Genomic DNA, 27,489 nt, shown 5'->3' on the forward strand with positions numbered 1-27,489 from the left:
GAGCTTTACATTTAAGTCTTTAATCTATGTTACATTTATTCTTGAATATGCAGTTCCTTGCTTTTCATTACTTTGATGTTTTTGTGCCAATCCCTCTGGCCTGCAAATTTGCTGTTGGGAAATCAGCTGATAGACTTAAGGGACCTCCTTGTACATAAATGTTTTTCTCTTGCTACTTTTAAGATTCTCTCTTTGTCTTTAACCTTTGGCATTTTATTTATGATGAGTCTTGATATGGGCCCTCTTTGGGTTAATCTTGTTTGGAATTCTCTGCATTACCTGGACTTTTATGTCTATTTCCTTCACCAGTTTAGGGAAGGTTCTAGTCATTATTTCTTCAAATAGGTTTTGATCCTTTGTTCTCTCTCTTCTGTATATCCCTATGATGTGAATGTTTGTAGGCATGTTGTTGTTCCAGAGATTCCTTAAACTATTCTTTGTTTCCCTTAAACTATTCTTATTTTCTCAAGTCATTCTTCCTTTTGCTGTTCTGATTGGGTGTTTTCCATGGCCTTTTCTCCCAAATCTCTAATTTGATACTCTGCTTCTGCTGTTATTTCCTTCTAGTGTATTCTTCATTTCAGTTATTGTATCCTTCATTTCTAACTGGTTCCTTTTTATGGTTTATATGTCCTTTTTTTATGTTTATTATCTCTCTGTTGATGTTCTCACTAAGTTCATCTATTCTTCCCCTAATCTTTGAACATCTTTTTTTTTTAGATTTTATTTTTACAGAGGGTAAGGGAGGGAGAAAGAGAAGAAGAGAAACATCAATGTGTGGTTACCTCTCATGCACCCCTCACTGGGGACCTGGACCACAACCCAGGTATGTGCCCTGACTGGAAACTGAACCGGTGACCCTTTGGTTCACAGGCCAGTGCTCAATCCACTGAGCTACACTAGCCAGGGCTCTTTGAGCATCTTTATACCAGTGTTTTGAACTCTGTATCTGATGGATTGCTTTCTTCCATTTTATTTATTTACTTTTTTATTGTTTGTTTGTTTGTTTGTTTGGAGTTTTGTTCTGTTCTTTGATCTGCGATATGTTTCTTGCCTCCTCATTTTGGCTGCCTCTCCTTGTTTGTTTCTATATATGCAGTAGATCTGCTACTACTCCCAGTCTTGGCAAATTACCTTTATGTAGTAGGTGTCCTATGTGGCCCAGTGGCGCAGTCTTCTTTTTACCTGAGTCAGGTGAGTATTTCCTGTGTGGGTTGTATGTGCCCTGCTGTTGTAAGTGAGCTTTGATTGCTGTTGTCACATCAGTGGTGGTATTGACCCTCAGGCTGACTGGCTTTCAACACTGGACACAGCAAGAGCTGACTCTGTGGAGTGGGATGTGATCTGGTTGGGCTTTGGTGCCTGCAAGACCACCTTTTGAGTACAGCATTTGTGGAGTTAATAGGGTGACACCCTGTTTTGGTCCAAAGCTGGTCACTGAGTGTGGTGGTTCTGAGCCCTCTCAGGAGGAGCTCTGATAAAGACCAAGGTCAGCTGCTGCCTGTGTCTGTCCTGGAGCCACCTGGTAGGTGCAACGAAGGGATCCACAGTTGGTAGCTACCTGTGCTGGGCCCGGAGGTACATAGGCAAGACAATGCTGTGACTCAGGACTGGCTGCTACCTGTGCCAGCCTTGGGGCAGCTTAGCAAGAGGCAGAGGATACAGGACACAGTGGGCTACCTGCCTCCTTTTTGGGACCTGCAGATCTTGGAGAATTTTTAAGAAAGTTTTTAGTTTGGACTGAGGTTGGCTGCCTGTGAGGCTTAGCTGATGAAAGAGGTTGCCTTTTCATTCTTTTATTTGCTGTGCAGAAGTTTCAGAGTTTAATGTAGTCTTGTTTATTTTTGCTCCAGGAAAGCACTAATTTTGTTTAGTTGTCTATTTGTGTTTTCTTGTAATTCAGTGAATTTCTTTAAGAGACAGGATTATTCTCAATTTTTTTGTCAGATAGTTTATAGATTTTCATTTCTTTAGTGTCAGTTATTGGAGATTTATGTGTATTTTAAAGATTTCATTTATTTTTAGAGAGAGAGGAGGGGAGGGGGAGGGAAACATTGATGTGAGAGAGAAACAACTATTGGTTGCCCCTTGCACACAGTCCGACCTGGGACCGAACCCACAACCCAGGCACATATTCTAACCAGGAATTGAACCTGTGACCTTGTGCTCTGTGGGACAACATTTAACCAACTGAGTCACACTGGTTAGTGCAGTTATAGAAGCTTTATTGGTTTACTTTGGTGATATCATATTTCCTTGATCATTTGTGATCCTTATGACCTTGTGTTGGTATGTGTGCATTTTAAGAAGTAGGTAACTCTTCCAATCTTTACAGACTAGTTTTGGCAGGTAAAGCCCTTCAATAGTCATCTCATCAGAGATTCTGGGTAGATTGTCTGGTGGTGAGTGTGGGAAGGTTTGCTTCTGGTGTCTTCAGGTAGGCAGATGTGGTACCTGGGTCAGCAGGCAGGCAGACCTGGTTTTGGGATCTAAGGGGGCCACCTTGGTGCCTCATTCCAGAGTTGCTAGGCCTGGAGCCTTGGTTCTCTTGGTTAAGCCTGGCACTTAGATTCACAGGTCTGGCCTGGTGCCTAAGTCCACCATGGAGGCCTGGGACATGGGTTCACGGAGGCATGCTTGGTATCTAGGACTGTGATGTTAGGTCTGTAGGGGTGGGCCTGTTGCCTGGCTCCATGGTGGCTAGGAAGTTCAGAGTTTCACTAGGGCAGGCCTTGACCCTGGTTCTTCTAGGGCCTGGAGCCATAGGAGTCAGTTTGGCAGTGGTGTGGGCCTGGTTCTGGGGTCTGCAGTGAAGTTGAGTGTTCACTCTCCCAGGGCAAGGTGGTCTCTCTCCTCACTGCCTGCCTGGGCTTGGGGAAGGGGAGACAAGAGTAATGTGAAACTGTATTTCCTACCTTCTTCAATGCATTTTTTTTTCTTATTTCTGTACTCCACCCATGGCTATTATCCCTACCTGGAATTCTTAGATCTTGTGAAGTTATTTTTGCATGTGAATATGTGTTCAAGTTAATGTTTCTGCAAAGGAACAACCACTGGAAACTTGCTTAAGTCAGAAAGTCAAGTGATATATTGTTAAATTTAATTTTTAATCATCTATTCTTTGTATATAGAAATGTAATAGTTTTTTTATAATGTTGATCTTGTATCCAATGTCCTTGTTAAATCACTTGTTGGTTCTAGTAGGGTTTTCTTTTTTTTAGATTCTTTAGGATATTCTATGCACATCATCATAATATCTGTGAAAAAAGGCAGTTTTACTTCTTTCTATATAGTGTGTGTGCCTCTCATCTTTTTTCTTCTCTTATTGCATTGGATGGTATCACCAGTACCATGTTATATACCGTAAATATTCTTGCCTTGTCTGCCATCTTAGAGAGAAAGCATGTGTTCTTTCACTCTTAAGTATGATGTTAAGGTTTTTTGTTCTATGTGCATGGTGTAAATATCACCTTCAAACCCATCTAGCTCTAGGATTTTTCAGTGTACTTTATCACATTGATAAAGTTCCATTTCATTTGTCATCAGCTGAAGTTTTTTAAAAATCATGAATAGTTGTTGAGTTTTGTCAAATGTTTATGTATCTATTGAGATGATGGTGTGATTTTTTTTTTTTTTTGGTTTGTAGATATGGCAAATTACACTGATTTTTTTTTAAATAAATTGATTGTTGTGTTTTTAGATAAATGTAACTTGGACACAATGTATTATCCTTTGTTAAAAATATTGCTAGGTATGATTTAGTAAAATTTTGTTCATAATTTTTGCATCATGTTCATGATAAATATTGGTCTGTAGTTTGCCTTTGTGTAATGTTTTTGTCTGGTTTTGATAACTGGATAATGCTGGCCTTATAGTATGAGTTGAGAATCATTTTCCACACCTCTGTTTCTGAAAAGTTTGTGTAGAATTGGTATTATTTATTCCTTAAATGTTTGCTGTAATTCACCAATAAAACCGTTTAAGCCTAGAGTTTTCTTTGTGAGATTATCTACCAATTGAATTTTTTTGGTATAGGGTACCAAGTTTTCTTTTTCTTTTTTTTTCCTTGAGTGAATTTTGATAGTTTGTGTTTGAAGATATTTCTTCATCTTATTTGTTAAATATATTGACATAATGTTATCCATGGTATATTTCAATTATCCTTTTAATGTCTGTAGGATATATCATGATATCCCCTCTTTCTTCTGATATTGGTCAGTTGAATCTTCTTTATTTTGGATTAGTCTGTCTAGAGGTTTACCAATTTTATTAATCTTTTCCAAAAACAGTTTGTGGTTTTATTGATTTAATCTTTTGTTTTTCCACTTTCTATTTCAGTGATTTCCATTTTTGATTTATTATTTCTTTTTCCTGCTTACTCTGGGTTAATTTCTCATTCTCTTTCAAAAATTTTAGGGTAGAATCTTAAATAATTTGAGGGGTTTTTTTTTCAATATAGGCATTTGATGTTATACACTTCCCTCTCAGCATTACTTTAGCTTGAATCCTGCAAATTCTGATATGTTGTATCTGGTATTCTTAATGACTTTTTAAAATTTGCTCTATCAAATTACGAATGAGGAATTTGGAAATAGATTTTGTCTATTTTTTCAGAGTTTTCACTTTATTTTTAAGTTCTGTTTTTAGGTGCCCACATATTTAGGACTGAAATGTCTTCTTGATGAATTGACCCCTTTATCATTATGAGATATCTCTCTCTATCCCTGTTAGTAGTCTTTATTTTGTATTGATATAGTCACTATTGTTTTCTTTTAATTAGTATTTGCATGTATACCTTTTTTCATCCTTTTTCTTTTTTACTTGGATAAATTAGGATAAATATTTGTCCTAATATTTAAAGTGGTTTTAAAAAATAAGCAGCATATAGTAGGATGTTGCTTTTTTAAAATCCAATCTGTCAATGTCTTCCTTTCCTGAAGAATTAAAAAAGTTTTTCTTACAGTATAGGTCTGCTTTCAGTGAATTCTCTCACCAAAAATACATCTAGCTTGGATGGGTGGTAGTGGTGGAACATTCTAATGGGTGTATTTTGTAATAGCTTCTTAGATGATTCCGATAAGTCTCTTCCTATAAGAGCTTATGAAGGGCTGGACGTGATATGGATTCCCATTTTTACATATTTTCTCCAATGCTTGTTCTACATGATATAATAAACTTATACTTAATAATGCCATATGGTGGATTAGTATACAGCCATTAAAAATGATGCTTCCAGAGCATATTTAATGACACTGGAAATGCTTATAATGTAATTATAAACTGTGTTATTAGTCTGGAAAGAAAGATGTTAGTATCAATGGCTGACTGATATGTATGGCTAGAAAAGTTGCTGGTGATTTTTACTTTCACATTCTATTTTTGTTTTTCAAATTGTCTGCAATAAGCAAGAATGTATTAAGAAGTTCACTGTTGGTGGGAATGCAGACTGGTGAGGCCACTGTGGAAAACAGTATGGACTTTCCTCAGAAAACTAAAAATGGAACTGCCCTTTGACCCAGCAATTCCGCTGCTGGGATTATACCCTAAGAACCCTGAAACACCAATCCAAAAGAACCTGTGCACCCCAATGTTCATAGCAGCACAATTTACAATAGCCAAGTACTGGAAGCAACCTAAGTGCCCATCAGCAAATGAGTGGATCAAAAAACTATGGTATATTTACACAATGGAATTCTATGCAGCAGTGAGAAAGAAGGAGCTTATACCCTTTGCAACAGCATGGATGGAACTGGAGACCATTATGCTAAGTGAAATAAGCCAGACAGTGAGGGACAAATACCATATGATCTCACCTTTAACTGGAACATAATAAATAGAAGAAAAAAGGAAACAAAATATAACCAGAGACATTGAAGTTAAGAACAATCTAACAATGGTCAGGGGGGAGTGGGGAGGGGACAGTGAGGAGAGGGGATTACAGGAACTACTATAAAGGACACATGGACAGGGGGAGGGTGGAGGTGGGGGAGGGAGGGGGGTTCAGCTGGGGTGGGGTGGAGGGATGGGGAGAAAAGGCACACAACTGTAATTGAATAACAATAAAAAATTAAAATTATAAAAAAAAAAGAAGTTCACACAATACAGTTAAGAGTACTCACCATAAGTACCCCCCTTTTCATTTGGTGTGTACTGCCCAGACTCTTCTCTGTGCATTTAAATATATAGACATAATTTTTTAATACAACATATGATCTAGTGCATATTATTTTGCAACTTGAATTTTTCACTTATTATTTTTATAGCACCAAATATATATCTACCTCCTTCTCCTCTATGTTGCATGGTGTTCCTCAGATTGGTTATATCATAGTTTAACTATTTTCTTTCAGTTGTACATGCAAATTGTTTCTTTTGGGGGGCTAATAGACAAAACTGTAGATCTTACATATATTTTTTAGTGCATATGTGCAAGTATTTCTTTAAGGTAGGTGTCAAGAAGGGGAAACGCTGGGTCAAAGGCTATGCACATTGTATATTTTAATGAGCACTAACAAATTGCCTTAAAAAATGTTGTACTAATTTATGCTGTCATTAATAGTACCTGTTTCTCCACAACCTTTCTAACACTTGTTATTATAAATCCTTAATAATTTTGCTAATTTGATGAGTGAAATCTATATACCTTATTTTAATTTGTACTTCCCTGGCTACTTTTTCAGCATTTTTTCAAGCTTGTTTTTGTCTTTTACATTTCCTTCTATCTCAATTGATTGCATATCCTCACCCCCTTTATAAAAGGTTATCTTTTTTTCCTAGTGACTCAAGGTATTAGTTTACGTATTTTGGATATTAGTCTTTTGTTACACAGGTTCCATGTTTTTCTGCAAATTTATCATTTGTGTTTCATTGAACAGAACTGTTAATTTTGATAATAGTCAACTATTTTTCTTTATGGTTGTCCTCTGAAGTCCTTTCCTATCCCATGTTGTCCTTTTTCAAAAAAAATTTTAGAGCTCTCTAATAAAAGTTAACTCTCTCAATTATGTGGATATTAATTTTGTGAGTAGTGTGAGGTAGATATCTAACTTAATTTGTTTTTCAAATGAATAACTAATTGTCCAAACACTGTTTATTAATCTCTTCCCACTGATTTGAAATGCCAACTTCTTTATATATGAAATTCCCATACATATATACATGTACTGTCTTCTGTTCCATTTTATATGCTTATCTCAATACCATGCAGATTTACTCTATGGTTTTATAATATGCTCTGATATAGGGCATGTCCCACCCCCATCATTTCATTTATAATAAGAAAGTTTTTTTAAAAAATCTATTCTTCATTGTTTAACTTCCTGATTCTCCAGTCTTCCTTGATTTGCAGATGACAAGGAGTTAAAAGTAAAATTACCCACAGGCAAAACAAAGGAGCATGAGAAGTCAGGGAACGGAGAAAAAAAGAAAGAAATGCTTTCAAGATGGTATTTTCCCCCTTACACTTCAAGAATTTATTCATATGTGGGTTATCCACATATGAAGTAAGGTAGGTTCTATGTGTTCGGCCACTGTCTAAATCAAAGCTGGCTTTGGCTTTCATTGCTAGCCAGTTAAGAATGGCAGGGACTGTGTAAATATAAAACGTGAATGGATAAGAAGGAGAAATATGAATCTATGTGAGAAAATAAACAAACACTAAAGTGAATAAAGAACATGGTGAGAGAAAATAAAATACATGTACTCTTTTTATGGACCCACCTGTCAGGAAATCAAATCTCTGGGCTTACTGCATCTATTGTGTCCTGGGGTCTTTCTGCTACCTCTACTTATATCACTTAATGTCTTACATAGATTATAAAGGGGTCAGTTCTTTACTTGATAACTGAAATGATAGAGAAAGGAAAAGTACTATTAGGAATATCATATTAATGAGTAATAGGAAACATGTTAATTGAAAGTTGGTAAGCATTAAAAATAGAGCAAAAAAGTATCTGTAATAAAATAATCACACTAAATAGTTTAACCTTTAAATCTAACCATTGTGCACAATATAGTTATACTTATAGTTGTACCTGTTTACACAAGTAGGAGAATCATTATGTGGGCAAGCAGGGCTTTGATCAACAGTTAATTATTTACAATAAATTTAATTATTCCTGGTTGAAATAACATGTTGATAGGATATGGTGATTGTGAAGGGACTTATGTCCAGTACAATGTGGCCAAAGTTTCAGTGCCCAGTAAACAGGAACAGGCAATAATAAAGTCTATTAATGATCATTCACACAGAAATAGCATCATTTTGGGGGGTGCCAGAACATGAACATTGTGATTTACTAATTTCCTTTTAACTCACCAATTTATAACTAGTTACTTTCTATTTAAAATCAGACTATTTTTCCTAGTAAAGCAACAACTGAGCTAGTTCTAAGAATCTGCCTCAAGAAGTACAATAAAAATACATTTTAAAGTCATTTCTTTCCTTGCTTTACATTAAGTTTAAGGTTGGAGACAAACCACTAATTACATATACCACAATGAGATTTACCATTACCATAGCAAATGAGTGAAGGTTATATTTTCTAAAACAACAGAACTGTAATATCTTAGTACTGGAGTTGCCCCCACTGAATTTGTATTTTAAAATGTTCATAATCTGCCAGTTTCATGAAACCTAACCACCATTGATTTTAGAGCAAACTTTTTTTGTATATCTTAAAGTGTAGCTTTTGATAATAGCTATCAAATTAATTTTGTGAATGGTGTGAGGTAGATACCTAACCTAATTTGTTTTTCAAATGAATAATTAATTGTCCAAACACTGTTTATTTTCAAATTCAAAATTTTAATTTCAAAATTTTGAAAATAGTTACTAGTGTAACTATTTTACATATCAGATAAATTAATATGACTTGTATAGCAAACATCTCTAAGTGGACTTCAGATAAGTTGTGAGCATTTCCTAGGAAACTATCGTCTGTCAAGTTGCTTCCAAACTACTGTCTTAGCTTGGTCCTATGCTAAAGGCTGTGCGCTTCTGAGCTCCTTCCACAGTGGGCGCTGATGAGAGGTAGGAGTGTGTAGACGCCGTGATGCCGTAGGGTACGTTTGGTACGTTCAAGAGCCTCCCTCTCTTACCCGTTGGGCTTGGACTTTTAACTGCGATCTGGTTTCCTATTCAGTCTGGTGCCTCCTAGTGCTCATCACCTGTATAATCTTCGATAGTTGTGAGAAGCAAAGGGGTTCAGGGACCTCAAGGTTGCTTTCAAGAAAAGCATTCCATTACTGTGAACTGTATGGTTCCAGATTTCCTCTACGTCCAAAGTCATGGTATAAATTACATGCGTACTTCATAAACTTCTAGAGAAAGAGGGGATGTTGTTTTACTAAGCCATCGAGCAAAGATGAAAAGGGGATTCAGCTTTCTCAAATTTGTGGTAAAAGACTCAAAGTTCACCCCTCTTCCTTGCATCGTTCATTTTATTAAGGCAAAGAGTTCGCTGTGATCCTTGATTTCAGTAGGGCAGCCCATCTTTGAGAGCCCGAATGTCTGTCTGGAGCTGGAACGCAGAATGCCCACAACTTATCTTAATTGCTATGTAAGAGGGAGGAGAATAGAAGATAATTCTCCCTGTCTGCTTCCCCAACCCATTTGATCAATATTAATCTCATGCGCAATCCACAGCTTCTTTTTACCCTACGGAAAGAGTCTTTAGTTTTTCTGGCTCTCTGAGTTCAGGCTCTCGTTCCGCTGCTTTGCCTTTCCCCTCCACCCCCACACCCCTACGCTACTGAAGCTTTCTGCATTAAAGATGAACAACAGATCATTTTTCTTTGCATGGCAGCTCTGAGAGCTCTCTCTAGCACCAGTAGAGCAGAGAGATTAATGGGAATCTCTCCTCTCTTCCTGTCCCCCTTTTCTTTTTTTCCTTCCTTTCTCTTCTTCCACAATTAATCTCTAAATAATGATTTTCCCAGCTAGCGCTGATTTAAGGATGGGGTTTAGCGACTCACGGTGACGCTCCCATCAGCCTTCTTCTGGAGGCGGTTTTCCAAAACGAAACTACAATTCCCATGAGGCATGCAATTAGAGCAGCTGCCGAGCATCATGGAAGTCGTAGGCTCCTTTCTCCAGAGCCCCTTTCATTTCTTGAAAGAGTAAACTACAAGTCCCAGGAGCCTCGGTACTGGCACGCCTGCGCGAGAGCCCCGAGAGTGAGGTGGGGGAGGGGGTGGGGGTGGGGTTGCCCCAGGCGGTGGGGGGCGGGGTCCAAGCGGGCTGTGTGGAGACTTCAGACTCCCGGCGCCATTTAGCGCGGCGAGTTTCTCCGGCGGACGCGGCTCCTCACCCTCGACCACTTTGCACCCCCGTCTTCGGTGACAGAAGGCGCCTGTTGGGGTGACTACTCTTTTCTTTCCCAATCCCCCTTCACCCAGTCCTCTCGGTCTCCTCTGCTCTCGGCCCAGAGAAGCAGCGGAGCTCGGGCCCCGCGCTGAGCGGCCCTCCCCTCCCCACCGTTCCCTCCCCACCGTTCCCTCCCTCTGTCAGCCCCCGGCAACCGGCCCGGGAGGAGACGGGGGTTTGCCAAGCCCGGGGCGGGCGGGGAGGCCTCGGGGAAGGGGGGGGCCCGCTCCTCAGGCTCGGAGGCTTCGAGGCTTCGACCCTTCACATCCGGGCGATGGACGCCTTGTGAGACTGGTGCCTCTCGCTGGGGGCGCGTTTGGGAGGCGGCGACCGACTGACTGTCCGGGAGCCTCCGGGCCCGGCCCTACCCGGCCATCCTCGGCCCCTCCCACTCTTTTTGGCCCTGGAGCTGCCACCGCTCGGGAGTCGGTACTAGTCCTTTCCTCGCGTTGCGGCCGCCCTCCGGGCCTAGCCCGCCCAGCCCGCGGCGCGGCGGCGGCGGGGAGCTGGAGCAGCCGCTGCAGCCGCCGCATCCGCCGCATCCGCTTCTACTCGGTGCCGGCTCCTTGCCCTGCCCCTTATGACTGCGGCGCTTCAGCTGCTACAGCCTTCCTGGCCGCCGCTTGCCGCAGGATGGATGCGGGTCGCGAGGCGCTAACCCCGGTGGCTCAGCTCCTCGATCGCCCGCCGACGAGCCCGCCTTGTGAGCTGAAGCAGCCGTCGCAGCTGGGCCTCGTGTCCCGCCTTGCCTCCGGGGTGACTTGTCAGTGCTGAGTGAGGAGTCGTCCGGTTTGATCCGAACCCGCCGGGAACGGGAGCCGTCGCAGCGGAACCTGCCGACCTTCACCGCTTCTGGGTTGGCCCCTCATCTTTTCATTCACAAATTCTAGCCGGCTCGCCTCGCTCCAGCGGACCGACCATGTCTGGCGGCACCTCAGAGAAACAGAGCGGCACGCCGAGCTCCCTGTTCCTCTCGCCGCCGGCGCCTTCCCCCAAGAATGGCTCCAGCTCCGATTCCTCTGTGGGGGAGAAACTGGGCACTTCGGGGACCGACGCAGGAACTGGCAGGACTGAGGAGTACCGGCGTCGCCGCCACACTATGGACAAGGACAGTCGTGGGGCGGCCGCGACCACCACCACCACCGAGCATCGCTTCTTTCGTCGCAGCGTCATCTGCGACTCCAACACCACTGCGTTGGAATTGCCCGGCCTCCCGCTTTCTTTCCCTCAGCCCAGCGTCGCCGCGGTGGGTCCGCAGAGTACTCCACCAGAGCCCCACCGCGAAGAGACATTGACCGCTACCACCGCTGCCCAGGTAGCCCAGCAGCCTCCCGCCGCAGTTGCTGCCCCTAGGGAACCCGCCTCCGCGGGCCCTGCGGCCACGACTGCCCCCAGCAGTACCAGCAGAGACCGCCAAGTTTCCCAGCCGGACCATGTGGGGAGTAAAGAGGAGCCTCCATCCGCGAGGAGCGGCAGCGGTGGCGGCAGCGCCAAGGAACCTCAAGAGGAACGTAGCCAGCAACAGGATGATATCGAAGAGCTGGAGACCCAGGCCGTGGGAATGTCCAATGATGGCCGCTTTCTCAAATTTGACATCGAAATTGGCAGAGGCTCCTTTAAGACAGTCTACAAAGGACTGGACACTGAAACCACTGTGGAGGTCGCCTGGTGTGAACTGCAGGTATAGCCCCGCCTACTTTATTTTACGGTAGTTTGAATCTCAAATGTGGCTCGTTTAAGCTAGTTTATTGAGTTTACCCTTTACTTGTCTTTCTCTAACTGTTCGCTCTGAGTAGGAGGCCAACTTTTGAAAAGAGATTTAAACTAGATTTTGCCGCACGTACCAGGAGTTATTGATAGACAACGAGATTTGTTGCTAGGGAAATCGTCGGTACAAAAGCATTGCCTACTTGTTATAGTGTATGGAAGGAAACTTGGAATTAGTGGGGAGGATTTTGAGTTAGTAAAGTACAGTCTTCTTGACTTGCACATTTCACTTTCATCGATGCTCTGCGATGATGAGCTGCTGGTGTGTTACATGCATATTTCCATCCCTGAGATCAGGCTTTCTTTTTAAATAAGAACGACCTTGTTCACGAGTGACCTTCCTTTGGCTATATCTTGGTGGTTGCACAGGCGCTTAATAATAACTACTATAAAAAAAGATGTTCTTTTCTGCTAAATACTTTGGGACTAGTAAGGTACAATAAGTCTTTGATATTGTACCTCCTAATGATGCTTAATTAAGCCTTATGGTAGCTGGCAGTGAGTTGACATTGTCAATTGAAACTAGTATGTTTGTCTTCAGACCATTCACTATACAGTGAAAAGTAGGAGTCCACACAAAACTGTCTTAAGTGTTTTGAGAGTTGTGTTACTATTGTTTTAATTTTGTTATAGAAGGTTTTTAAGCCAGATTTTCCAAGAGCCTATAGGAGTCACAATGCTTCCTTTTTAACCTCTCAGGGAGGTTTTCATGATGTAAATAATGGTGTGTCATTCTGGTTGACAGGTATATTCTAGGTTTAAATAGATGGGTTTGAGCTACTTGTTGCTTGAACTGTAGCAGCTTGATTTCCTCAGTAGGAAGTGAACACAGGTTGGAAGAAGCAGAGTAACACTGAATGAAAAAGTCAGCTGTATCATACATGAAGAATGCCATTATCCATATTCTTCTCACCAGGAAAATGGACAACACTGAAATAGGATATGAAAGTAACTGAATGATCTAGAAATTTTGTTTTACCCATGCTAATAATACTTAATTCTTTGTCACTTTCCAAATGACCCAAGGCCATATCAAATGTGAAGGGAAATTAACTCAACATGTGGAAGGAAGTAAATTTAAAAACTGACAAGTTCTTTAGAACATGATTTCTTAGGTTTTACTTTAATGATGGAACCTGTAAGGCATTGTGAAATAACTACTCAAATTTTGTAGGGGTTTAGGGTTAGAAAGGTGTTGGCAGATCTTTTTTTTTTTTTTTTAAACTTAAACTATAATTTTGTTTCCGTTGGTCAGTCTTACTCAAAAACTTAGGTCTGATTTCTTTTGGCTTACAGGCAAAAATTTTGTTTACAGGCATACACGTATTTCTTTTTTGTACCTAGGGTGCCTATTGCTACTGATTCTGGATTTTATTCTTCTGTTATGGTTTCATATTTGAATAGGTGGTTTTTAACAATTTTTTTTCATTAATTGGTTACCTAACCCTCTTAAGACTGGACCCAAGTAAATGTTGTGGATTAATTTTGGTAGTTTCAATTAACTTTGAAGACGTCTATGCGTTTGTTTTTATCACCTGGGATTTTCTGATAATTTTCTGTCTTGAAACTAATAGTACAGTGGAAAAAACTCAGCTTGTCTAATGTCACAGTAAGAATTTTGTCTAAGCACCTAGTTTTTCTTAGAACTCATGACTTTTTGCATTTTTGTTCTGTGTCTAGGAATGATGTGGTCAAACTAAAGAATATTAGGATTTGGTTGCAGACCCTCTAGCTCATTAAGTGGTACCCTGGTTTAGCACTCCAAATGTCATTTAACCCTGCTAATATAATTTTTCATTTTGTTTGTTAAAAGCATAATTATTCCAGCCCCAGGATCCTTTATAGCAGTAGGTGGGCAGTGTTTTTGTTTTTTTGACCAAGACATTTGCCAAGTAACCTATTCAGTAAGTTAGTATTTGAGGATTTGTGGGGGCAGGGCAGGGGGAGAATCCAAATTTAAAGAACAAGCCAAGGGATTACTAAAGTATTGAGAAGAAAGGAAACCTCTTTTCACTAGGTGTACACGTCTAATATACATGTTTTCCTGTAGGAAGACAGGAGAAGTATTGTGTTCATTTGTTGAATTAAAAGTCTAAGTGTATTAAAACTGGAAGAAATCTTAGGTTATGTTGCCCACTTATTTGAAATAAAGAAAGAATGAATCTGAAATCATAGAGCGGGTAAATGATTTGCTTAGGTTAGTAAAGAACACAAATTAAACTGGTTAGGACCTAATAATTTGGGAAATGGTAGAGCATTTTGTAGTTTAGTAGTTGGCTAATTAGTACATCTCAAATGAAACAATGCTGTTTTCATACGGAAAACGTCAGATTTGTGACTTCTGATGTTATTGATTTTATCACTTCCAGTGGAGAAATGGGTAAGTATGGAATGTATAAATCAAACTTGTTTCCATCAAGCTTATTTTAGAGTCACAGTTTGCATAGCTGTCTATTAAAGCAAGTATCAATTCTTTAAATAATACATAGGCAATGTTTTGATTCCACAGGATCGTAAGTTATAACAGATCTTTTAATTTGCAACTTTCTTTACCTGGTTTTATTAGGCAAATGATGTGCCTTTGGTAAGAAAAGGTTAGACTGGACTTTGCAGAGTTTACATTGCTATTCTAGGAAGGATCTTATTTTTAAGAAACAGCATGATTAGCTTTAAGAAAACTTATTGATAGATTTAAGAATAATTTACTTTACATACTTCTCTCCCCAAGTTGCTTCTAAATACAGAGTACACTTGATATATTCATTTTCTGTATCGATGAGATTGTCTCCATATCCACCCGAAAGGAGAGGTCATACTATAAATTTTGTTGAAGCTCCAATATACTTAGTGCTTGCTTTTCTCTGGTTTTTATTAAGTTAAGGCTTATGTCTCAGTGTAGGCATATAGTATTAATGTCTTATAAAAAGTTTAACTGTTCTTCAGAAATGGGATGTGATTCTATGATTAAGAAACCATAATTTATTTCTTTGCTATAGCTCTTAAAATAACTAATAGAACTGAATCTTTCCATTTGCAACTGAGGATTGTTTTTACCTTTACTTTTTACGTTTGTGCCATGTTTCTTGTTTTTTTAGGAGAGAATTTGCAGTCCCAGGAACTAGGTTTCAGGGAATAGTCTTTGGAGTTTTGGTTTGTTTTAAATTCTGAGTCCCTTGTGGAGTATGGGCAAATTGAGATAACTCAAGGGTAGCTGCTATGTAGATCAAAGAATGTTTGGTAATTTGTTTGAAGTAAATCTTTTGTCACTTCTAAACAGGGCACAATAGAATTAAAGACAGGATAATTTTGGTTAGGTAAAATTTGATTTAAAATATATGTAGATTTATTGCTTCAGGAAGTAACCTCTGTGGTACAGGAATTGAGAATTACATTTTAGATTTTTAGTGATGTAGTTAGTTCTTACTTAGTTTTAGGGGTTTATATATATGTTTTCCTTTTCTTGTATTTAACTTTTTTTTTTTTACTTTCAGTATCACAGTTGTTCTTATTGTAAGAACTTGGAAAGTGTTTCTTTTGTAAAACAAATTAGGAATCTATTGTTGCCTGGTGACTAAGTTTGTTTCTTGACATTCAGAATTTAGTGCAAGACTGTGATGATTTGAAAAATCATCTGAGTTAAACCCTAGGGAAACAATCAACTAAAACCAGGCCCTCAGTTTCAGAAATCATCTTAAACCTGATATTTGGGTTTCCTGGTAGCTTTTAAGTTTTTTAGATAGAGCTGGAAAAACAGCGGGAGAAGTTATGCAGAAATAACAATTTCTGAGAATGTTAATGATGATTATAGTTATTAAGTTTTAGTGTATGTTCTTTATATTTACTTATTTTTAGTATCTTGCATTTTACTTGTGTTCTTTTTTTCTTTTTAAATATAGGACCAATCTAGACTGCAGGAATGGGTAAGACTTAGTAGCATGACCTGAATTTAGATTTGAAGAGGGCACTATTTTTCTGCAGTAAAACATAGTGCTTAAGAACTAAACTGCCTGGTTTAGCTAATATTTGTGTCACTGTGAGCAACTTCTGTGCTAGTTTTTTTTATCTCTTAATAGAATGTAGTAAGTACCTATTTTATAGAGTTGTGATGGTTAAATGAATTTATATGTACATGTACACACATGTGTGTACATGTGCATATATATGTGCATATCAACCATTTAGGACAGGGCCTGGGATATAAATATTAACTGATGATAAAGCATCTCTTTTAATCTGCCTTTTTGAGGTGTCTATGAAAGTTTTGTTTGATTTGTTTACATTCATGCTTGAAAAGTCATGTAGTGAAACTCTTACTGTTGCTTCCATTCTTGTAGGAGGATATTTGGAATTGAACATGGAGTCATCAGTGCTTTCAAATTCCCTTACCTGTTTTCTGTCTAGCTTTCTAATTTCACAAGCTGTCACTTTCCCAAATGCCAGTCTTTCTGAATTACCAGTTTCCAGAATTTGCTAAAATCTTTTCCTTTTGGGATCATTCTTATAATATTCCTTAAATTGATTTTAAACAATTTACCTTTTTTGTCTATTCCACTAGTTTTTGAGCTCTCTGAAGATATATGTAGGTACTCAATGTACTTTATTTACTTTATTTTTAAAAATTTTATTGATATTTAGATAGAGGTGGAGAGAGAGAAACATCGATTTGTTACTCCATTTATTTATGCATTCATTGGTTGCTTCTTGTATGTGCCCTGACTAGAGATCAAACCCACAACCTTGGCATATTGGGAACAATGCTCTAACCTGAGCTATCTCTCCAGGACTCAATATACTTTAATAAAAATTAATTGTTTTCTGTTATCAACTTAGAAATAGTTATAGATCTCAGGGTTTCATGCATATTCCTTGCCTTTCTTTGGTCCACAGCAGATTCTCTAATCTTGTGTTGGGAGAGTTCAATATGGTATCATACAGTGCTATATAATGGGAAAGATGTCCAAGAAAGAACACGTGGGTTCTAGGTTATCCAATTACCTAACCTTGAGTTAAGGAACTTAATCTGTTATGATGACTTGTGAGTAATATGTCTTACTGACTTAATAAGATTGTTGAGGATCAACTGAAATATTTATGAAGGTACTTTCGAAAATTGTAAAGTGTTACGTACAATATAAGGAAAGGATGATGGTGCTTTAAAAAATCCTTTAAAGGCCGTAAGTTGTCACATGTTACAACTTGATTATTTAAAACATCTTAATTAAAGTTGGGTTTTAGGAGCTTTTTGCTTTGTCAGCTTAGGAATTTTATCTAATCTTAAGACAAAAGGGGATACTCTGGTTTTTCTTCAGATCGTATAAATCTTTCGCCTTTTTTAAAACAAAAGGGAAGTAGCTTTTCAGACTGAAGAGAAATTACCAGAAACTCTTCTTAGGAGTGTTTTTATTTGTACAAGGACAATGCCTTTGACAGGTGGCAAACTTCATTTTGTATGTGATTTTTAAAAAGATTGGTTATCGATACAATGTACATGAGAGGAAAACTCAGTAATTCACTTGGTTTTGTGGTTGATTTAATTGATCATATAATATCTCCACCTTAATTTAAATTTAGATTTTTCAGATGGGATTTCATATAGAATTTACTTTTAATCTGGCATTGCAAGATTAACTTATTAAATATCCTACGCTAAATGAATATGCTTAATGATTTTTAGAGAAGAATCATTAGATAAGCTGTTTTCATCATGAGCAAATAGTTTTTCCAGGAATTTAAGGATCCTTTTTTTTTTTTTTTAATAGGCTTAATTCACTTTATGTTTCTTGTATAAAACTATGTGGTGGCTACAGCTGGAGTCTGAGTCCTCTGCACAGAAATTCTAGTGTGGGTCTTTACAGGATGGTCAGTGAATTCCTGATGGGGAGATTTGGTGAACATGGTCTCTTTCCAGAGGTCAGGGGTGAAATAGCTTTAGGTTTTGGAGAAGGCATCAAAGCCAGTACCCCGGGGGGTGGGGATGAGACACACCAGCACAGAGTCACAGAGGTCAGTCTTCTTGCAGGGGATGTTGTGGGGCTTGCGGATCTTGTTTCCCCAGTAGCCTCACTCACAGGAACAATAGAGGGTTTGGCCAGGATGATGGTCCCTGTAATAGCAGTGGCTACCTTCTTGGAGCACTTAAAACCCGCACTAACAGTACATTGTAGCCCCCAGTGGGACTACATAAATGCCTTCAACTGGCTCTTCTGGCCAGTGCAGGTCTTCTTTTGCATGGCAGTCTTCAAAACCTTCTCCTTAAGGGATACCCCCAGAAAAAGTCATTATATCAGATTCCTTGATGAGTGGGGAGAAGAGATACATCTCTACCAGAGACATGATCTTCATGTCCTTGACCAGGTGGACCAGCTTGGTGAAGGGGATTCACTCCTTGTCCTCTTTCTTGCCTCCATGAGCTCTGTCCCCCAGGTCCCCACCAAGACCTTGGCTCAGATGCTGCTGCCAAATCCTCCCTGGAAGCAACTGTGACCTCCCATTCCAGTGCCTTCGGGCCTCCAGGCCTCCGAGCCTCCTGCAGCACTGGTGTCATTCACCATTTGGTGTTTCCTCAGAGAAGAAGCTTAAAAATTCTTTTTTAAATTTATTTTTTATTTTTTAAATTTATTTACTTTTAGAGAGAGGGGAAGGGGAGGAAAGAAACATCACTGTGAGAGAGATACATAGATCTGTTGCCTCTCACACATCCCCAACTTGGGACGTGGCCCACAATCGAGGCTTGTGCCCTGACTGGGAATCAAACAGATGATGCTTTGGTGTACAGGCCAGCACTCAATCCACTGCCACACCAGCCAGGGCAAGAATTCTTAAGAAATGTCAGAATAATTTAGGAACGAGTGTTTGGAAATCTAATGGTATGTCATATATTCAGGTGGGTTAAAAAAAACCACAGTGATTATTTCTGTAGATATCTTGTGCAGCCAAAGTTCAGTTTTTTGGAGACAATCTTTTTTTTTTTTTTGTCAGTATGTACATGGTAGATGGTCATGTGTTAATCAAACATACACACACACACCAAACAGTGAGAGATGAAACTGATTAGTGAATCAAATGATTATTAATGTGCACGTTTTCTGTTATTTAGATAGAAGTAAATAGATTGCTTAGGATAATGACAGCACTATCTTCATGGCTACTAATTTTTGAGGTTAATAACCTGATACATTCATCTCTATTTGGATACTCCCATTATTTGGACTGGTAGGTCATTGTGGACTAAGGTAGATTTGGGAAATGCAACAGATCATCTTTTTTACATGCTGAAGTGTTCTGAGGCAATATTACCATATTTATATGCTTTTTGAACTCTGCACACACCCCTCCTACACAAATACTCAGCTATAGGTAGTGGAGAGTAGCTAAAGAATTGTAAGCAAAGAAGTAAATTGGTTAGATTTGGTTAATAATTGTGAAGAATGGATTTAAACAATACAATGAATGCAAAGTTTATCAGTGTATGAGTATGAGATTTCTAGGCCTGAACCAGGGCATTAATACAGGAGTGGCATCTTTCAATATTTAAGAGATATAATATGTAGGGTTTAGTGATTGATTCGATTTGGAGGAAAAATGAAGGATGGATAAGAGGGTGGGGCTAGATGATGGTCAATTGAGGGAGGGAATAAGAAAGAGTAGGGGTTTTGTTTTTTCAAGATACTGAGTTTTAGGTACTTGTGAAACCTCCAGGAAGTTCAAATGTCAGTTGGTTATATTACTGAACCTCAAAGAATAGGTTTGAGGTAGAGCTAGAGGCTGATGGTTCCCAAATGTCTATATTAGTCAGCTGAAATAATGAAATAAATGAAATCATCTAAAAAGAGGAGATAAACATATATGTGTGTATATATATATATATCCTTTTTTTTTCTCTTGATGTATATATGTATATATCAAAAGAAAGAAATAGATGAGACAGTGGGGGAATGATGGTCCTAGGGCAAAACAGGCATAATGAATGGATGGGCAAAGGATAAAAGGGCCCAGGGATTAGATTCAATAGAACACTAAAAGAATGGTATTATTAAGGGAATAAAATTTCAAGAAAAGAATATAGCAGAGAAGTCCAATTTGCATGGTAGTAATTGTTGAGAATGAATTTTTGAAGGAGTAGAAAAGAAGTGTAGAGATTAGGTTATTGAAATTGTATATTACATTTGGCTATTGAGTCATTATCAACAAAATTTAGGATTACCAAAGAGAGAGGGAAGAGTGAGTAAAACAGAAGCACCTAAGTAGATGTAAGTCACTGGTAATATGCTAGATTTCTGAAGTAGGATGAGTAAGGGAGAAGTACATAAATAGATATAAGTAACTGGTAATATCCTAAATTTGTGCACTGTTCACTAGCACTTGTGGCTTTTTAAATTTAAATTAAAATGGAATTTATTTTTTTGAAACAATTTAAAAACTCAGCCCTTTAGTTGCAATAGCCACATTTCAAGTGTTCAAAAGCCACATGTGGCTACCATGTTAGATGGCACAGATATAGAACATTTCCATCATTGTAGAAGGTTCAGTTGGAATCAGTATCTAGATCTTGACATGAGTTTCTGTGTGATTTTAAAATAGCTTTTTTGAGATGTAATTCATACACCATAAAGAATATACAATGTGGTACTTTAGCCCTGGCTGGTGTGGCTCAGTGGATTGTGTGTGGGCCTATGAACCAAGGGGCCGCTGGTTCGATTCCCAGTTGGGGCACATGCCTGGGTTGTGGGCCAGGTCCCCAGTGGGGGATGTGCAAGAGGCAACCACACATTGATGTTTCTTTCCCTCTCTTTCTCCCTCCTTCCCCTCTCTCTAAAAATAAATAAATAAAATGGTTCTTTTTTTTTTTCTTAAAGAATATACAGTGTGGTACTTTTTAACTTAGGTTACACATTAAAAACATGTATCATGTATTAGTAATAAAGAAAAAAATAGCATTTCATTTTTTGGAAAAGATGTACAAAGGATGTTATCACAAACTCACATATGCATGCAGAATTGACAAAGGTTAACATTATGTCACATCTCCAAATACTTGGTGATCTTAACGGTTACAAAAGAATGAGAAATTTGCAGTGGATTTAAGGAATAGCTGAGGAAGATTAAGAAGTAGAGAAAGCAGGAGTAGGTAATTTCTTTAGATAAGTTTGAATGAACATAGAGCAAAAAAGATTGAGTAAGTAGGAGACGGGATCTAGGGTAAGGTGGACATGTGATCAAGAAAAGGTCTTTAAAAGTTGAAGCATTGAAATGTAGTGTTTGGTTATTCTTTGTGGGTAATTTCAATCCAAATAAGATTTCACACTTTATGCCATTTATCAGCTAGTTTATAGAATACGCACTTAAGCATTAGGTGCAGTGTGCTGATTTTTAAACAGTTTGTTTTTCTCTCCTATAATCTCTGGCATTTATGCTACATTTGCATGTCATTAGGTTGATATATACTTTACAAATGGAGCATCTCTGAAATCATAATCCTTGTTTGTCATTTGAGGAAACAACCAGGTTTGTTGTCATTCCATTATAAGGAAGGTTCTGAATTATTATACTATTCTAGATTATGGTCAAAATGGACTTTGCTACAACAGAAAGCCTAAATACTGAATATATTTTCTTCAAGCCTTGTCTTTTTGCAGTGTTCCTATTGCTAATTAATTTGGAAAACTATTAATAATTACTAATACTTACCTAACAAGAGCCCCTTATTTGTGACAGGCACAATTCTTTGCCCACAGGATATTATTTGTAATTCTTACAACAGTGCAAGGCAGATATTTTCTCAATTTTATATTTGAGGAAACTAACTCAGGCTTAAAAATTTAAGATCACATGGTATATCTGAGTCCTTGTTCTTTCCATTACAGAAGACTGTTAAACCAGGAAGAAAAATTTGAATTCTAGTGGAATTCTAAGTCCTTTTGCTCTCTAGCAATTATAACTTGTCATTGAGCATTTTATACCTTTTATACTTACAGTTCATGAAATGTGAGTGTAGATCTCCACTAAAACGGCATTTTAGCCAGTGTACACATGTAGGTTCTGTAAGAAGAAAGATGGCAAGTTTGTTTTATTAACTTCTTGGTGTGTTCAAAGTTTTTTACTTGCTATTTACATTGGTTACTGTAGAGAATGTTCTATTGAGACTTGAGTTTTTAAGGAGAAGGAATAATGTTTGTAGTGGTCTATGTGTATTAAATTTCCATCTAATAGAGGCAGTTTGAATGTCTGTAGTGTTAGTAGGATTTTTGTCAGTGGACCTTAGATGACATCTAATGTATAAAGATGGTTGTTTATTTTCAAGTTTTATAATGTATGAACTAATTGGATTTCTAAATTCCTAAAACTTCTAGGTACCAGTATTACTTTTTTCCTCACCAGGAAAGCAGAATTAAGGATATTGGAGTACCAATAAATAGGTTGATATGTTAATTGTTATTGTATAATTTCTACAGGATTTAGTTTTAATTACTTTGGAGATTGAGGTTATAGTTTGTTATGTTCATCGATTTTAAAGAGAGAGAAAGGGAGAGTGAGTGAGTGAGAGAGAATTATCCATGTGAGAGGGAAACATTGATTGGTTACCTCTCATAGGTGTTGTGACCAGGGATGGAACCCACAGCCTAGGAATGTGCCCTGATGGAAAATTGAATCCACAACCTTTTGGTGTACTGGACTACACTCCAACCAACTGAACCACACCAGCAGGGCTGTTAGCTTAGTTCTTGATACTGACAGTATAAACTGAATTTTCCCCTTGATTTTTAAAAATCTTGTTACCTCTTTTTTTCTTCTCTTTCCTGTTTATTTTGACATATTATATATACTATTGAGAAGGATTTGGCTCTCTTGTTTGAGATCCAAATAGAAATCTCACTTAAGTTTCATGAGTATGTCTTAAAATCCTCTGGAATGTTAAATTTAATTCAGCATTGTTAAGGGAATAAGATATTACCTCCCCTCCAGTAAGATTTCCAGATAAATGAAGTTTTCTTCTGGAAGTAGCAAGGCTTTGTACTAAAAATTTTGTAAAACTCTTAAAGTGTCTGTTGATACTTTGCCTCTGTACCCACGAGCAGAGACTAATAATAAGTATATCATCTCATAGGCCTGGATTCCTGGATGTTCTGTAGACTAAAATGGTTCTTTGAAGTCAGACAATCCTGTACCCTATTATACAAGGGGTAATCCATACTTGGGTACACGAAGAGCTCACCTCAAAATATGGGAAGTTTTTCAAAATATTCCTGTTGTGGTTAGATAGCTTCAGTATAGGGACTGATCACCAGAGTTGGAACTTCCAGCCATATTCCCATCCCTGCCTCCAGAGAGGGGAAGAGGAGCTAGAGATTGAGTCAGTCACTAATGGCTAATGATTTGATCAGCCATACCTGTGTAATGAAACCACCATAAAAAACCCTAAGCAAAGGAGCTCAGAGAGCTTCCAGGTTGATGAACACATCACAGTGCTGAGAGGGTGATATAGTTGAGAGATCATGGCAATTCTGTGACAGTCTTCCCATACTTTGCCCTGTGCATCTCTTCATTTTGCTATTCCTCAGTTCTGTGAGCCACTCTACAAATAACCAAACCTGAGATGGGGGGAGGGTCACGGGAACCCTTATTTTATAGCTTGTCAGTTAGAAGTATAGGTGGCAACTCTACTGGGATATATGAAATCAGGGCAGTCTTGTGAGATTGAGTCCTTAAGCTACGGGTTTTGTGCTTACTCCAGGTAGTTAGTGTCAGGAATGAACTGAATTATAGGACACCCATTTGGTGTCCAGAGAATAGAAAACTTAGACATGCATTTGTTGTCAAAGTGTTGAGAGTAAAGTCAGTTCAGAGTCTCCAGTGTCTTAGTTCCTCTTAATTTACTGTGTGTTCTTTTAAGTTCTTTCTGCTGCTTGGGGAATAAGGCTTTTTTTTTTTTTTTAGCCTTAGGGGAAAAGAGGTGATATAAACTGACCTGACTTTGTCACTGTAGGAAAAGATTGCAGTAATACAGATTTTTTTCCTTTCTCCCACATTTGAAATCATTTCTAATAAGTGCAGATAACTGCTGTTAGCCTTAGTATCAAATGCAGTATTTGTTTTCTAAAGTTTTTCTGATGAAAATTTAGCATTCAAGTTGAGATATGCTATGTGTAAAATATGTACTGGATTTTGAAGACTTAGTATGAAAACAGTTAAAATATTCCAATTAAAAAATTAGTTACATGTTGAAGACAATGTTTGGATATATTGAGTAAATAGGTATATTATTAATTTCATCTCTTTCTTTTTACTTTTAAAAATGTGGCTACTTGAAAATTTAAAACTGCATGTATACCTCACATTATATTTCTGTTGACCACCTCTGACCTAGACTATTTGGTTAAGATAATGCAGTAAAAGAACTGATGCTGCAGTAAATGAAATTTACTACTTTAAAAAATATTTTAGCAACTTGCTTTTTGTTGTTTCTTTCATTGGCATTCTTTACAAACTGCAATTGTTTTGCTATTGCTGAACACAAATTTGTGGGGTTTTTGAAAGTTTTTTCTTACTGGTTTTTGATGCTTTTAATACCTGATTATTATGGAAATTGGCATTTAGTCCTCTAAAATTTTATCTTGTCTTTGGTTATTTACTAGCATGTCTGTATCAGAAATAATATTTCTTATGTTCCTTTCCCTTCAGTGCTTTAGTTGTTGCCGAAAGAGTATCTTGAGGTATTTTGTACATATTTTTGGCTATTTTATATTTCAGATAATTTGCTAATGCATCTTTGAATGTATATTGAATGTGTCAACATGCTGCTTTATTTATATATATTTTTTCCAGTGCAGTTTTTACTCTTAAGCTTAGATTTTGCTGGACATGAATATGAGAAAAACATAACTAAATCTCAAAGCAGCCAGTATAAAGAGAACAGTTCCTATTTTACTTACATTAGAATTTTAAGGAAAGCAGTATGAATAATGGTTTAAATTGATATGGCCTATATTGTATAATGTTACATGTACGCTTGAAAAGAATGTGTATTGTTCTTTTTTTGTTGTTTTTTTCTCTTTCTCTCTTTTTTTCATTGTTCAAGTACAGTTGTCTCCATTTTCCCCCCACCACTCTCACCCACCTATTTATATTCTTTAAAAATTTCTGGCCATTGTGGTTCCTTAAACTTGTTAGCCAATTTAGGGCCCATATTTATCTTTTAATGATATTGAGAAGTACTGTATTTTGTTGTGTGTAACGTACTCCCTGTGTATAGTGTACATCCACATTTCTGTGTGCATTTTATATGGGATTATTATGCCCAGTATCATATCCATGATATGTAATTGTTATACCCATGTAAAATGCACATCCTTATTTTTCCCTGAAATATTCGGGCAAAAGACTGCGCATTATACACAGCCAAATATGGTAAGTTAAGTTGATTTTTGGTATCTTTTGCTAATGAAAAGACACTATTTATAGTTCAACTGTTGATTTTCATTAAGTTTTTCCAAAACAGTAATTTTTGGACTCATTGTTTCTGTACAATAAATAAGGATGAAAGGAGTGAGAATACAGCTAACTGCCTTAATAAAGTTGTAAAATATTTGTGATGCCAAGACAGTGCTTTTCAAATTCTAAATAGTAATGTAAAGTCCACAGAAACCTACTTTCCTTTTATAGAATGGACTTTTGATAGTCATTGTTTAGAGCTACATGTTAATTTGATTTTGACTCAGTTTCCTGAGTTATAAACTTCATTTATTTCTACCGTAGTGGAAACATTTTTAACAAAAGATTTTTATAAAGTTTGGGAAATTAGAGGGAAAGAGGAAATAAAAATAACCTACAATCAATCCTTTCATCCAGAGATAAGAGCATTGGTACCATTTGTAATAGTCTAATTTCTGCACGTTTGATTTGTTTTTATAGTTATGATCATATTGTGTGGTGGTACAGTTTGCCTGTTTTACTGATAGAAAAGCATTTCCCATTTGAAAATCTGAGGTTTTAAACTAAAAAGAAGCAACAAATACTGTTTGTATATTGTAATCATAATTGGTGTATTTTCTAAAATTTTGAAATTTTAGTTATAATACTTAATATGTTTGGATATGGTAACAAATTGTTTTTGATACTTTGTATTACTGCACATATAGTGTGACATCATCAGTTTCTGAACTAAAATTTTGATCTTAAGTTAGTATGTACAACACTTGAATTCCTACTTCAGCATGTATTGTTTCTTTTTCATTTTCAGTAAGAGGAACTTTAATTAGATTGTTTGGCCCACAAATGCCATTATTAGTTACAACTAAATCCTGGAAATTGATTATTGATGCATTGGATCACTCTGAACAGAATCTTAAGTCATGGGTGATACATTGCAAAATTTAATATTTCTTTCATTTTTTGTCTTAGTTTAGAGAGTTATATGGAAAGTTCATTCACTGCCTCATGCATGGTCAGAATATTTTAGATCAATACTTTGCTTTTAGAACATGTTACTGATTGAAAACTTAGTAAAAACCAAGTTTTAGGACTTTTAATATCAGTACATTGAAAGTTCTTTGAGGAAGTTTAGTTTTGTATTTTGAGTAAACTACAGGGAGAAAAAGCCTTAGTGTGCTTTTTCCACTTCCTATCCATGTAAGATAACTTAAACCTGCTTCCTTTATTTAAGTGTTCCGTTAACTCTACTCTAGATCATACTAAAGATGTTTTGAAAATATAGGAAATTCTTAATGCACTTAAAGAGAAGTACTTCCTAATTGTTTTTTTTCCCCCCTTTATAGAGGTATATATACTCAAGAGACAGAAGACAGGAGAAAAATAGAAACTAAAATAACCCCACTAAAGATCCATCACTAAACGACAGTGCTGATGTATCATTTTTGAATATTTTTCTTTTGTTTCTCTCTCTACCTCAAAATTGGTCTTATATTTATTCCACAGATATTTATTAAACTCCTATGCATCAGGTACTGTCTTAGATGGAAAATAGAGGAAAAAGCCCTACCTTCATGGAACTTAGGTTCTGCTGGGATCATAGGCTTATGTATAATCTTATTTGATGATAATTTTATAATTTTTTGTAATATAAGAATTAATATAGGTACTTTTAATAGCTGTATGATAGTTCCTTATGCAGAAATAGCATAATTTATCCCCAGTGTTGTCAAGTATTAAGTTATTTTTTCTATTATTATACAGTAGACATGAGTCTCACCTGTATGGTTATAACTATGAAATATTATATTCCTGTTTTACTAAAATTTAATCTGTGTTGTGCTATCCCCTAATTTAGGTGGTCATTATTCCCCTGCACAAATACTTGGATAGCTTCATATAGTCCAGAATGTTATGAGGAAAGGGCTTTC

At 37.5% G+C, this 27,489-nt stretch overlaps 1 protein-coding gene across 13 annotated transcripts in view; it reads left to right on the top strand.

The window, feature by feature from the left end:
• Window positions 1–10,212: 10,212 nt before the first annotated feature.
• Window positions 10,213–27,489, top strand: part of WNK1 (WNK lysine deficient protein kinase 1) — a 144,781-nt gene continuing 127,504 nt past the window's right edge. For 5 of the 13 annotated variants that reach the window (XM_045196995.3, XM_045197056.3, XM_024566994.3 and 2 more), the window contains exon 1: window positions 10,214–12,047. In XM_045196995.3, the coding sequence (XP_045052930.1) occupies window positions 11,286–12,047 (762 nt within the window). In that variant the 5' untranslated portion in view covers window positions 10,214–11,285. Of the gene's footprint in view, window positions 12,048–27,489 lie in introns of all 13 variants that reach the window. The other 8 variants (XM_045197135.3, XM_045197179.3, XM_024567071.3 and 5 more) reach the window with 3 other exon arrangements.

This window comes from Desmodus rotundus, chromosome 3 (assembly GCF_022682495.2).
Source record: "Desmodus rotundus isolate HL8 chromosome 3, HLdesRot8A.1, whole genome shotgun sequence".
In the NCBI taxonomy this organism is placed as follows: domain Eukaryota; kingdom Metazoa; phylum Chordata; class Mammalia; order Chiroptera; family Phyllostomidae; genus Desmodus; species Desmodus rotundus.